The 15,131-nt window shown below is 40.6% G+C and overlaps 1 protein-coding gene across 1 annotated transcript in view; it reads left to right on the forward strand.

Moving 5' to 3' along the window:
- Positions 1-15,131, forward strand: part of tbck (TBC1 domain containing kinase) — a 37,114-nt gene that overhangs the window by 9,690 nt on the left and 12,293 nt on the right. Inside the window, exons 21-23 of the mRNA XM_068588881.1 lie at positions 1,644-1,680; positions 5,124-5,285; positions 12,345-12,517. Coding sequence (XP_068444982.1) covers positions 1,644-1,680; positions 5,124-5,285; positions 12,345-12,517 — 372 coding nt within the window. The remainder of the gene's footprint in view (positions 1-1,643; positions 1,681-5,123; positions 5,286-12,344; positions 12,518-15,131) is intronic.

Raw genomic sequence — 15,131 nt, forward strand, 5'->3', positions numbered from 1 at the left:
TAATGTCTGCCATGCACGCTTAATGATTGTCCGCTGCCAGGCTTACCTTATTTCTCTTACTATATGCCAGCTCTTCCTGCCCTTCACTTCAGGTCTGCTCAGACAGTAACAAGGTTAAGTGTCTACAGTCTCTCTAAGGGCTTCAGTTAGTGTGCTGATAAATGTGTGTCACATGTGGGCCGGACTCTGGGACATTACCCGATAAAAAGTGGGGTCTTTATCATAGAGGAGTCAGGGATCAAGGCGTCCTTTTCCTCCTCCTTGCAGTTTTTGATGTCGTAGCACCTTTTCTAAAGTGGTGCAAGTGATGTGGGTAAAATGTTGATCGCCTTCATTTAAAGTTTGCAGGAAAACATGAAATTAGGAAAGATACTTTGCCTTGTTGAACACATGTTACCTGTAGTTGTTGATGTTATATGGATATGAGCCAAATCTTGAACCGATGTCCCATCGTGATTATTGCAATTTCTCACCCCAAATCCAATTTTCAAACTTGGCACTTCAAAGAAAAGCATGCTGTTATGATGCTGACTTGACAAGTGCTGCATGCACCGAGCTACCAGTATTGACTTGCCTTTCAAAGGAGACTTTGTATACCTGTTTTTGTCGGTGGGACGGGGTGATATTGGAACAGGCTTTGTTGATACAGCTTTCATGCTTGATGTCAATCCCGGTAATTAGACTTTACAGACCACAAATCCCGTTTTTCTCTGTGAACTTCAGAGAACAGTCTGAACTGTTGTTTTTCTGAGGAAACAAATCCATCGGCCCTAAAAGACCAAATGTCACTGCAGTATGAAATGGATTCGCTTCCCATTTATGCTTACCAAAACATGGCAAGATTAATACAGTTTGCCTTGTGTAAGCACGCAGAAGCCAGAAGCAATCTTTGGAAATGTTGTGGCGTTCAAGGACTACGCTCCAGTAATGCCTGAAGCCATCGGCAGAGAGTCAGATTGCATGTGGCCAGCGGTTTAATTCAGGCCATTCTCAATTTGGCCACATCTGCTCCCCTGGGTCTGCCATTTACACCTACACTAATCCAATCTGGCTGGACTTGCAGTTCTGCTAGTGAGCGGCTAAATTGAGACTCTTGGTCATCCCTCCTGGGCTCAGAGGAAGTCTGCTAAGCAGTCACCAGCTCCCATGCAATTAGCTATCAATTATCTTCCTGAGATGAGCAGTATTGCTGCACACTCTGCTCCAGACCCTTTGGTACGGAGCATTACAGAGCCTCAGCGATAGTGGCCAGTGGCAGGTGTTATAACAGGTGGTTAATGCAGGTGCAGTGTGTGTGCGGTCTTTCATTTTAATTTTATAGATTTCCTCCAGGGGTAGTGTAGAATGGAGAGAAAGGATGATGAGATGATTTGGTTAATGAGATTCATTGTTATTTTTTCTCCCCATTGACTAATAACCAGACTCAGCGCTTTACTCTTTATGGCTGTTTCTGTTTCTCAAAAGGCATAGAGATGTCTGCTGCATGTCTTAAAGACATCTCTATAGGGAGAAAGATGTTCATTTATTTCATGTGAGCTCTCAGCAATTTGATTTGACATACTGAATATTGCATACACATGACTGCTGCACTCCTTCATAAATGGGCTTACTGTATATCTTATCTCTTTTTCTCCCCCCCACAGCTTTATGCTATTCCATGGTTCCTGACTATGTTCACACGTAAGTGGCTATTTTTTTTACTCACAATGTGGATTTGATGTGTCACTGAGCATAATCAAAAACATTCAGAGGGTAATTTGGGTCTGCTTCAATTAGAGTAGGAATAAAAGAGAATGAAAAGGTCAGTGGGTCCAGTATGGACCAGATCTGTAGTTTTTTTGTGTTTTTTGTCTTAGTGACCTTTATTCTAGCTGCTAATTAATTCCAGATCTAAAGGGAAAGGACTTGACCGCTCAGTCCAACACTACTTCAGATTTTAACCAGCACATCCTTTCTTTTTCATCCTCATTTTGTTTTTTAATTTCAAAACATCTTTAAAGCTTGTTTGGGGCTTTAAACTACATCTTGCAGTCTACAGCAGTGGCTCAAGTTTGCCACTGTGGTCACTGATGATTTTTAACAGAATACATTACATAAAAAAACAAAATTATATTCCAAGTTCAGTTGATGGACTGAACTGAATTCGCAGCTAAAAATCAGTAGTGAAAAGTAACTGAATACATTAAGTCAAGTACTGTAGTTACTTTTCAGAGATGTTACATTCAAAACACGATGCATTGTTTTTGATTAAACTACCCAAAAGTACTGTATATGAAGCAGATACGATTAGCTCCATCTCAACCAACTCGTCTTTCTTACATATTCATGATCGAATAATACATAATAAAACACTGACATGGGTCACTCTTGTTGCCGATACTTATATACGGTAAGTACACCATTAAAGGCATGGCTTGTATTGTGTTGTACTTTTGGCTTAAGTCAATTATTTAAATTATTCCTCCAATGGTCTCTTTCAAAGTACTTCTCTTGTCATGTAATTCGTCTAAAAGGCCAGGCAGAATTGGATGGGGCACTATATTGTAGTTTTTCAAAGGCAAAGGTCTGACCGAGCGTCACGCCTCTGTGACTGAGCCGGAGACTTTACAGGATTCCCGTTGGCCAGTCTGCAGCATTTTATGTGTCTAAGTAGTGACTCATATCCCATTAATGCGCAGAGTTAGAAAAATAACAACCAATTGTGCCCTAGATATGAAATATAGTGTACTGTACAAGCCATTGTGTGTGTTGGGGTGATTGTTATCGCAGAGCTATTTCAAGAATATTGATTACATTGTCATGATTTTACAGTCGGCTGAAAACACGCAGATAATGTATTCTAACCTTCAGTTCGCAAACGGTAACAATAAGGAGGAAAGAAGAAACTTATGTCAAGGTCCATGGGTAGAATGTGCCAGACAAAATCAATTCCAGGCGCTCTACGGGATGGTAAAAATATAAGGCCTTTAATAAATATTGATTTAAGACATTATAAAAAGTAACTTGCGGTGAACTTTTCTTCCTCAGGAGAATCTTTTTAGGAGGGTGTGATGTATTTGTATACCTTGTTGTGCCTCGATTTATTAAAGACTTTTTCAAAGAAATTGTACGATCTTGAATGTCCTAAATTGGGTTTTGTGTTCCACATACTGACGAATGAATTTGCTCTCTTTACAATTATAATTTCTAGATGTAAGGGTCAAGATAAAAACTCTTGCTGCAAGTGTTTCCTCAAGATTTCAAAATAGAAAGAAAGCTCATGAGGAACTTTTGTCCGAGAGAGATGATACTCTATGTCCATACATGCAACACAGGGGTTGTACAAAATAAGCGATGTATGTGAATCTTATTATATTCAGCTTTAAATGAGACTTACAGGGTTGTATTGTGAGAGTGTAGGTTAAATTAGGGACGTTGTAGATTGTGATTAACTAACTTGGACTGCAATATTTTTGCATGGTGTTCATTATGTGTCGACATTAACTAGTACAGGAAATAGTTTAATCAAGTTAGCATTAGTTTAAGTGTCACTCTGTACAATCAGCTTGGGCCACGGTGGCCAAATTATTTCAGGGCCTGCAGTTCTGTTATCATCAGAGATGGTGACATGTTTGAAATGTATAAAATCAAATTTGCTGGAAGATGAGAAAATGTTACAGATTCCAGGTTTTCTTGCTTAGTTGTGGGAATCTGTTTATTCCAGTAAACACAATGCACAGTAAGAGTCCTTTCACCTTCTCTGCTGCAGCAAAGGTACATTATTATTATTATTATGTTGTATTATTTCTCTGCTTGTTCTCAGCATGCAGTTTGTCAGTTGATGGCAGCATTGAGCTTTTATCTTCAGCAGTAGTTGGATTCCTGAGATAAGAGCGTATTAGCAAGGGTCACAGATCATCGTTACGAATTAAATGATATGCAATTAACCTCTGGAACTTTGAGGTACAGACCATCATACCTTACAACTATTTGAATAACTTTTAGCCTTCTTAATATTATTGTAGATAGTTGCATTTGAACCTAACTAGTCAGCAGACTTATAAACAGAACACAACTTGTAATTTACATCAATTGTAGAAAATTGATCTTGTTCAGCCCTTTGCGGTTAGGTATTTGATTCTTAAGTCAAATACACACTACACACACACACACACACACACACACACACACACACACACACACACACACACACACAGTCCACTCCTGAGACAGAGAGTGTGAGGTGTGACCCTTTTACCCCCTAACCCGTATCCCCCCCTGAGGCAGTGTGTGAGTCCAGTATTCAGGAGGTGTGCCCCTCTGACTGCTAATGTCTTCAATTCAATATAAGACAAGGTTGGAGGGTCATCCACAATTCTCACACACACACACACAGATACACTGCCTGTCAGTCACATGCCCTAGTCTGCTCAGCTGACTGCTAATGTGGTGCAGACCCTCCGAGGCATTTTCTCACCTCTCCTGCTCTCTCGGCCTCACCAAAGCTGCATTACACACACACACACTAACACACACACACACAAGCACACACGTCTACTGCCCAGCATCCACCTTAACAAACCGCGGGATGACAGAACCAGGTGGACAGTTCTGCTTCTCATGCATAAATCTCAACAGGGAGGAAACATTATATTTTCAAAAACTGAAAGTAATATCACTGAACTAATAACTGCAGTGGGACACATTATCAGGATGTGGTTTTAGTTGGCTTGAAATAACCTGTGCAGGTTCCTTGCTCTGAAGCTCCTCAGCCCCCTGATGTTCTTCCTGTCATTTTTCCACCACAACACCCACCTCAAAACATTTTTCCCAGCTGCCTCCCCCACATCAAATATCCCTCTAGGCCACCTTGCCAACGCACAATATTGCTGAGTGAGCTTCCCATTTTAAAGCCATAGAGTCATCTTAAGTAAATGCACTATGCACATGCAAATCACACTCATTATGTTCAAACTGATTCCCCATTTCTCTGTGTGTGTGTGTGTGTTGCATACTATTATATCCCGCTTGCCAGAGCCTATTGTGTATTTCTCGTAGGATTTGTCTTTTCAGGCACTCTGGTATTCAGTCATTTTGTAAAATCTCCCCTTTGTTGTGTGTGTATTTCTGCATGCTCCATACAGATGTGTTTCCACTGCACAAGATCTTCCACCTGTGGGACACGCTGCTGCTGGGTAACTCCTCTTTTCCCTTCTGCATCGGCGTGGCCATATTGCAGCAGCTCAGGGACCGTCTCTTGGCCAATGGCTTCAATGAGTGCATCCTCCTCTTCTCTGACCTGCCAGGTGAGAAGATGAGCTGGCATGTATACATCTTTGTCAATATTATGTCATTCCTTTTGTCCCTCTTGTGAAGTGTATTACATACTTAGGCTATTGGCCAAATGTCGTTGGGTAATACAACCACCTAACAACGTCTTTATTTACTTTCTGCATGCATTAAGCATTTGTATCTTGTGGAAATCACAAACCTTTCTAAGAGTTTGTCCATCTGTGTAGGCAACTACTGATTTTTCATTCAGCAAAGTACCAATGTGTGCTGATGTGTTTTGACTTAATGATGTCCTCAAAGCAGGCAGCTCTGCTCTCCAGCAGATATACACTCTGTCCTTGATGTGCCCCAGGCGAGCCACACTCTGCTCTGCATCTGTCGAACAGTCAACAACTGCACCCTGGAAATTGTCTGCCACAATAATCACAACCTCCACAGTATGGTTCTCCAGCAATACTTCTAATCTTGATTCGGAGCTTCAAATCCATCATCGGTCTGTGTGGACTGCTTAGCCACTGAAAAGAATTGTTGCTATTGGGTTCTTCGGTGCTGTTATCAGTCATGGGACATCCAACCAGAGAGGTTAAGTGGCACCTTTTCAGCAGACTACAAACGCAGAATTACTCCAGCAAAAGAAGTAGATAAAACACACATAAATAAAGCCTCGCGTTCGCACAGGGATGTGAGGCCAGCGGGCTGCCTGAAGCAACGATCCGCTTTGCCAATACAAACATACATGGCCATGTATTAAACATTGCACCTAACACAGGGAGACAGTGTAGTGAATCGCACTGCTAGGAAAAGAGTAGGAAATGGGTGCAATCCAGCATAATGAACATCAAATGTGATACACCTGCATCAGTTTTATTATTTTTCCCACACTCTCGTTACAAGTAATGATGTGTAAATATCAAAAAATAGTGTCTTAACTCCTCTATGTGGTTGTTAATCTCGGTTTCAGTGCATAGCGGGCAAGAGGCATCTTTTCTCAGGAGGGCGGCCGACTCAACGAAGTGTTCAGTGGGTTGATTGTGATTATAGAAGCTTAATGGAAATACATCTTATTAGCTTTGCTCTGTTGGGGTCATGTTTTTGTTAAGTACTTTTAACAGGATATCCCCCTTCCCCCCAGTCCAAGGGGGCTTTTAACATGGCTTTTAATGTGACACATTGCCCAGGGGACTTTGCTGTGTTTGTCGACTACATACGGCTCACAGAGTAGTCTCTCTTAATAAATGCCCTCTTTACGGCTCCTTCACAGTTGCACAAAGAGATCAAGTATCTGTGACATAAAATCAGAGAGCGGCATTCATAATGTATATCTTAAGAATGTACCTCTCGCCTCGGGGATAGCTCATACAATTTCCTTTAAAACTCTATTTCCAAATGCTGCTCAGTCCTATTTTTTAATCTGAAAGGCAGAATGACATTGGGGTTTTAAAACCAACAGAGACAGTGACGATTTGTCCAAAAGGCATGCTGGAGCTCTCTGTAAACTAAGGCCAGCAGCCTCTCCTTCAACCACCTAAATTCAGCGTCGCTGTCTTTCTCTGTGTTTTACTGTCCAACAGATTCATGTGATTGGGGCAGAAGGAAAAAGGAGAGCCAGTTCTCCTTATAAAGGTAAAATATGTTGGCCTAGAGCTGCAGTCAGCTTCTTTCGCAACATTTCCTACCGCTGCCAGCTCGTTTCTGTATATCACTTCCAAACTTATTATCACAGCTTGTGTATACCTGGGTCGTTCCAGTGGAGTATCTGGCAAACTATATCAGAAAGGAATTCTCAGCTGTAGACTGACCTCACACTGTTTATTTAAGTTTCCAACCATGTTCTAGCACACACGATGGTGTAATATAACTTGTCACAGCTAATTCCACGAAGAAAACACAATATGTATCACCCCTACTAAATGAGAGAAGAGGTCTTACTACTATGGGCTTATTAGCCTTTAATGTGCAGGGTTTATTTTTTAGACATGCGAGCAGAATGGTCGTGTGATGGTTACGGTTACTGTCCGTCTGCTGGCTGTTCCACCACTGTGGTCCAGACTGTAATTTCTCAACAGCTAGTGGATGGATTGTCATAAGATTTCACACTGGCATTCATTATTCCCAACGGATGAAGCCTACTGACGTCCATGACCTTCTGACTTTAACCATCAGCTCAAAATTTAGTTCAGCTTATGATGGAATGTTTGCAAGTACGACTGACGTTCTCAGCCACATCCGCTGTAACTGTTAGCGCGGCAACATGCTTCATTAAAATGGCGACGATGTTACCGAGCTGCTTGTTCATCTGTGGACTCTGGCAGTCTTGTTCCCAACCCATTTTACCAGGCAACATATTTTTGTAAAGTATACCTTTTGCAGTGCTGCGATGCATATTATATTAAAGTAAAAAATAAAGTGTGTTTGGCCATGTTAGATAATTGAGTCACAAAAGATCGACCATGGCAGCCTTTGTTGGTTTTAGAGGTCAGTCTGTATTTGCTTTGCGTCACCACATCCATGTAGTTATGAGTGCACAAAGACACACACACACACACACACACACACACACACACACACACACACTGTGAGTTATGGTAGATATTTTATGATTTGTGGTTTGCACCTGCTCCCTCCTGACATCAGGCGTGCAGAATTGATGTCCTCATACAACTGAGGCTTACATTCATTTGTTTTAGAGCAGAGTCCACATGTGTGTGAGTGTGTGAGTGTGTGTGTGTGTGTGTGTGTGTGGGGGGGGGGGGGGGGGGGGGGGGGGCACGAAAACAGGCCTTGATGCTGGCTGAACAACATAAAAGACAATTGACTCAGCTAGATAGTCAATTAATCCTAAACTAAAACAATTAATGTTACTCAATCAAGTAGTAGGAAAGATCAGTCAAATAAGGTACAGTTCATTTTAATGATTTTTTTTTTTTTAAACATGTTTACACCATATTTACTTTATAAACAAATCAGAAGTAATTGTTAAGCTGCTAAGTGATGAGATAAACCTGCTTTTGTAGGACCACATCGTCTCCCACTTTCTACCATTCTGGTTTGGGCACACAGCATTGACATTTGTGTTCATGTCAGCCTGTGTATGATGGAGCCTGTGTTTAGTGGTGATGACAGGTGATGTCAGTAGTGAAAAGTTAACGTAACATGCATATACATTTTGACTTAATCTAAGGTTCAGTGAAGTGAATGAACTTTACAAGATCCATAAGCAGGCTTGACATTTAGTTGCGAAATAAAAACAAGTCTGCTCTCTTTCTATTCCCTTCGGCAACTGTCGGAATAAAAGTTAACGGTCAAGATAACGTTACAGGACAGTGGCTCTTAAATGATTCAGACACACTCTTCTCTTCCCCTCCTTCTAGGCAGTAAATGGGGCCAGTGACAATAATTCTCAGTGACAAGCCTATTACACATAACACTGTGAAGTCTATAGTTGCCAATATTCCAACGAAGAGAAGGAATCCAGATTCAAGGGAAGTGATGCAGACTATGAGGTCGTGCTCCCACCACTCGTTCCCAACACTGCCAATACATGTACTGTTCCTCATCATCCTTCACAACCTCCTTCTCACAAATGTGTTACTTTCGTCATTTTGGCTTTCCGGACTATAAGAAAGACACAAATATGTGTTGTTATTAAGTTGTATGCATGATATCACACACTCAGTATATGAGAGTATGAAATCAGATGAAATGTGAAACAGGTAAGACCTGTGCTGCAACATTTTTGCCTTGAAGCCAGCAATTCATCTAAGCTGCCATTTCTTTGCAATTAATCTCATTTTGTGATTCCCATTTGCTAAGTTTTGTAGCCTTGGGTAATCTATAACTTTCTCTTGTTTGGAGACTTCATTGATTCACAATAGACCAGAAAGGCTCTCCGGCTGACAGGAAGCGTGTGTTTACTGATGATGCAGCGGCATTTGCCTTCACGGGACATTAGCATCTGTCTCAATGAGCGGAGCTGGGCACAGAACCGATGAGCTCTAGTTATAGACGTTTAGTTCTGAGAAAAACAAGCACGAGCTGCTGAAAGTGCTCGAGGCAACACTGCACACAGGGACACCTTGAAAACATCAGCAGGAGGAGACGTAGAATATTGATGTTGAAGGTTTAGTGTTGGAAGTGGATGACAAATCTGGCATGACATATTTGCATTTGCATTTGGGGATTTGACTGATAGTGTAGTCTGGAGCATTTTAACATTAGAGTATGAATACAATTGTACTATTGCAGGCAGCCAGCATTAAGTAGGACCTGAGTATCATATCCATATTGCCCTGACAATATTTACATGGGGCTTAATGTATTCATTATGTCAGATTCACTCCAGCATTTCATCTTAAAGTTGAACTGCGTCGACAAATACTCAGACCTCAGAGAAGCCGAGCTATTTCTGAGCTCTCTTTTTTTTTATCGTTAGATGTTCTCATTTGAAATTGACTGACACGAGGTGTTTTATGACATTCAGAACTGTAGCATGTCTTTAATAATGTCATCAGGTATTTATTTTTTTTAAAAGAGCTCAATGACTCCATTCAGACATGTACAATTCATAGAAACTAAACTACGACATAGGAATCATTTTGAACCACAAAAACATGCGGATTTCAATCTAATGCTGCATTTTATATTGTACCCAGGGAGTCTGTTCATTGTCTATGCATTGTACCAATGTCGTATACGAAATCCATTGATTTGTCAATATGCCTTGGAGACAATGGCAATTATTTGTTCTTAGCAGTTCTTTGCCACCGCTGTTTGTCCTCTCTCTCTCTCTCTCTCTCTCTCTCTCTCTCTCTCTCTCTCTCTCTCTCTCTCTCTCTCTCTCTCTCTCTCTCTCTCTCTCTCTCTCTCTCTCTCTCTCTCTCTCGCCACCATATCAAGGATCAAGATTTGCATAACCTTTTTCTATCTTAAGATTCAAATTCAACAAAAGCGACCACGGTTGAGACTTCCCAAAGCCGTTTCTTAAGTCTCTGTTTAGGTTACTTGACTTTGCTTCCTGGGTAAATGTGCTGGATAAATGAGAACCACTTTGATTGAGCACTGAAATGAGACCGCTCGTACTGCTTAAGGGATGTATTCCAAGAGTGATACATGCACCCCTTAAAAACATGTAACTCCTATGCACATCATCCATTTAAGTTTCATTAAAACAAACAAGCGACAAATGGAAAACCCTCTAATGTCTACAAGTGGAAATTTGAAGCGTAATCAAAAGCATAAATCATTCCTTCACGTGATGTCCAAACGTAATCATTAGTTTACAGTATAACTATGAAAATCAAACCTCTGGAGAATAGATGATCAATTTTCACACTCCCACCTTGTGTTATCAATGTCATCATGATTTACAAATAAGGAGCTATTTATTTATTTATTTAATTCTTAATTGGCTCTATAATCTGTGGTTAATGTACAAATTCATTTTCATGGTTCGTCTGTTACACTATGCAGGGTTGAGCATGACAATGCAACAGATTTTCCTTTGCACCACCATGCAGCTATTCTACTGTTTGTGGCAACAAGTCAGAGCCCACAATCAACACCTCTACATAATGAGTGAAATGTAATGTTTTCATTTTTTTCTTCATTAAATTGCTCTTTAATGAAATTGGCTGCCTTGGAACGCCCTTTGAGTCAAGGGCTTGTTAAAACCGCTATCAACCTCCTCCTCCCCATTCCTGCCTCTTTTAGCTGGAGGAGTGATTGCATGCCGCATTCTTCGCCTTAGGGAGGGAAAATGTGTTTTCCTGAACTGCCTGTGTGCCCGTCAGTGAGAAATCTCAGACCGCCAGTGTGTTTTTCACTGGAATGAGCCTTGTAACCGAGTCTGTGAAGTCCTAGACCATGTGAGCCGACAGACCCTAACCTTGACGTTGCTGTGGGACATAGTGGGGGAAAGATACATCTTTATTTTAATTTAGCTTGAGCCTGGGCCAGGTGCAGGTCATACCAGGAAGCACTCATTAGACAGACTTGCTTATTATCCACGGAAAATGGGAGTGAAAGAGAGGCTGTCGGTGCGAAAGAGTGTGAAGGAAAGAATTCCTAATTTACCCAAATCCTCGGCTAATCCAGTGAGTCCCTGTTCCCTAATCCTCTCTATTCTCAACGCGAGAAGCTGGAGAACGATGGATATAGCTGGAGAGGAATTAGGGGGAAAAGAAGAACATTTTGCTCTGCCCTGAAAATGTATTTTGGAACAAGTGCTTGGATGAGGGACAGCAGCTAAACTATGACCGGTTATTATTTTAAAGAGCCACTGGCACTGCTGGATGACTACTTACGATTATTAATGGCAGCAAAATGCCAAGGTCAAGCTGCTCTCTTCTGCAACCAAACCTCCCACACCCATTTACATAATCTTTTATGCTTTATGGGAAGGAATCAGATTTTTATTCATTCATTTTATTCTATCACACAGAGTGATTAAATAAATAGTTAAACAAAAATGTTATCAGTGGAAATTGAAAATGCAGAGATCGTCAGAAGATCCGGTACAGATGGTCCTCTCAGGATGAATTGTAATTTCTTGAGTTTTCATTTAGGTCCAAAATGTTTATTTGTCTAATAATTTAGTTTGTCAGCACTTTTATCAGCTTTTGTTATATTTGTAAGTAAGCATGCTAACACACAAGAAATTGTAAATAATCAAAAACCTATGCAACTGCTGAATATGTTAGCATTGTTGTTGTGAGCATGCTAATAGTTAGCATTTAGCTCAAAGCTCTACTGTGGCGAATGGTGCAGCCTTGCAGAGCCCCGAGCTCGACTGTAGAACTTAAAAAGCTGCTGTTTTCACCCACAGCTGCTGATCTCCACCTTTTGATTGCTGCGCTATTTACTAGGCTAGGCTATTTGCTGTATGAAGATCCATGTTTGCTGGCTTAGTTGGGTAAACATAAAAAAGATGTGTTGTTTTTCAACGATTTCATAATAATTGGTTAAAAGGTAATTCATGAAAAAAGTGATATTATGACTTCTTTGTTGTTTACGACTTTGCTCATAGGTTGCATTAACATCAACATTTTCATATTACTCTTCTTTTTGCTAAACAGAAATTGACATTGAGCGCTGTGTTCGTGAATCCATCAACCTCTTCTGCTGGACTCCGAAGAGTGCTACATATCGACAGCATGCTCAGCCGCCAAAGGCCGCTGGTGACATTAGCTTTGGGAAAGCAGCAACATACTACTCGTCTGACTACCAGGACATGCCCAAGACAGACCTGGTGAGTCGAATGAAGGAAGCTTCAGGTTTATGCACAGGTTGTGAACTGATTTATCTCATTATCGACATTATAGCTCCAATTTTTTACTGTGAGTGACCGTTGATGTGAAGCCACAGTGACCAAGGAGGGAGTCTTCCTTTGGTCACCCTGAGCTGGTGTAACTATAACATACAGTCGTAATTATGGGGTAATGTTTTGATTATTTCAGAGGTATTCTTTTGTTGAGAACCATGAAAATATCTTTGTAATATTATGGATTCATTTTTTTAATATATATATATATATATATATATATATATATATATATATATATATATATATATATATATATATATATGCAATATTATGTTGAGGTTTTTGAGATTTTGATGAATAGAGCATAATAACAAATTCATGTTTGTTAAAATTAGCGTAGCGTTTACCTTTATGTTTCATGCATTAGTAATATAGATTGCCACAAAATAATGCAGAAATTATTTTCTAATTCTATTGTAGAGTAATGCTGTCAAAATGCAAATTCAAATGCAGTGATCCGTGATTTGAAATATACATATCAGCCTTTAGCTAATTATACAGCTACTTTTTTATGAATCCATTTTTACAGTCAGCAGACTCACACTGCACAGACATGGGTTATTTATAAAAGTTGACTATATGTGTATAGCCAGCAGTCGGACAGTGGAGTTTGCATGTGAAATGTTTTGTCAGCTTTCTTCAGACTATTGCCATCCATTTATTTTCTGCTATGAGGTTTATAAATTCTTGCTACTTCGACCCACTTCCTGATTTGCACAAGGAGTGACTCCCAGTGAAAATTAGCACCTGTTGTTTTCTCCAATCAACACCTGATTGCAGTGCAGTGACCCAAGTAGGCATGTTGAGCTGTATTGACGTTTCATGTTAGAATGAGATCCTCAAGAATTATAAGTTACACTTTAATGCTTGATACAGAACAACCCCATGCCAAGCTCAGTCTTTAATTCCCAAAGTGGCCAAACATTGATTTGGTTGAAAATGCACTCTCTCAAAAATGATTTAAAGTTACTGTGAGGAACTCCTCATGAAACTGTTTCAATTTAATACCGACGCGTCTCTAAATAAACAAGATCATCATTGTGAAGATTGGCTTTGGCTTAAGTCAAAAGCCAAGTGATTAGTTGTAGTTTAATGCCGGCATCTGTGCCACCAAGTCAGATTTCACAGAAAATTAGATGAATATCATGCAGGTTTACCAGCAACTCCTTTAGCTCAGACTCCAGCGGGGCCTCTGGCGGAAACCATCCTGCTGCAGACAGATTCAGATCAGGTGTCGCTGCAGGCTTTGACCTGTAGTCTGAAGCTTCGGCAGAGTTAGGAGAGCTCAGCACTCAGCAGCAGCATCTCCTCCCAGGGTCAGGAGTGGAGCTTTGCTTCGTTGCTCCGTCGATCTCCGCTGGGAGCCCACACCACACTGCTGGAGACCCAGGACGTATTTCTGGGCCCACGAGAGAGAACGGAGGCACGGGAAAACCAGGACTGTGCAGGGCAGACTGTCAGATCCTAAAAATAAGGTTTTCTAAACAGAATTTGGTGCTAAGGAACGCTACCACTTTAGTACACAGGCACTGCCAAAATCAATACAAAATGAAAGTACCTTAAAGTAGCTTTAAACAAACCTTCATAAAGATTTTCAGACTTAGTTTTAAGTAATCATTGATCTCATGCTTTCTTTCACACACGTCTATTGTCTTGTTTAGTTTTTGTGGTGCAGCTTTGTTTGCCTTTCACACCTGAATGCATTGTGTTCAGAAAGCTAACACAAACACTCTTGTCTGCCCCTATCTGCTGTGCGCCCAAGTGATTGTCGTAATCTTTCTGATTCCGCCAAAGTTGAAAAAGAAGTGGGTGGGAGGTGGCATTGATTCATGGCCACATCTATCTGCACCCGCCTCTGTCTAAGAAAACATGGGTCAGTAATGCGCAACACTAATTGTACAAGAGAATTCTGAATGTTGAAATAGAAATGATTTCTTCATTACTTCATACCACACATTACATATCACACAGAGACTGCTCACTTTACAAAATACTTCTCAAGCGTTTGACTTTCTCAGTTAAAGCCTTGTTAAGTTTGCGTAGCGTGTGAAATGCCGCAAGACGAGACCGTAGCAACAGCAAATGAAGGTGTATGGGAAGTCACATCTATCAGCGTGCAGTCCCTCCCTTTTCAGTTCCCCTATAAAGTCAATCTGAACAGATGAACAGGGAATTACTGATTAAAAAAACTGCAATTTTGGATGATATCTGCTTGATTTGATAAATGACGGAAGCCTCATGTTAACTTCAGTTAATATGTATTATTGCTGGATTATATGTCCCTGATCTGTTACATTGAACTTTTTTAAAGAAGATTTCCTCTTTTATTGTGGCCGGTATGGACAAGAGGAATGATTACAGCAAGCAAAACCTGTTTCAATGTTCTAATGGACACTTAACTATTGGTTTGAGATCGACTTGATGATGTGTGAATCTGTCCTGAAGGCTAAGATTGAATGGGGAAGATACAACAAACAATACTCGGGGGTAGAACAGTGAACGCAGACTTTTTCTGTGGTTCTCCATGATGTCTTGACTC

Source organism: Clinocottus analis, unplaced genomic scaffold, assembly GCF_023055335.1.
Source record: "Clinocottus analis isolate CAN_PGR_092001 unplaced genomic scaffold, fCliAna1.0.p SCAF_22, whole genome shotgun sequence".
In the NCBI taxonomy this organism is placed as follows: Eukaryota; Metazoa; Chordata; class Actinopteri; order Perciformes; family Cottidae; genus Clinocottus; species Clinocottus analis.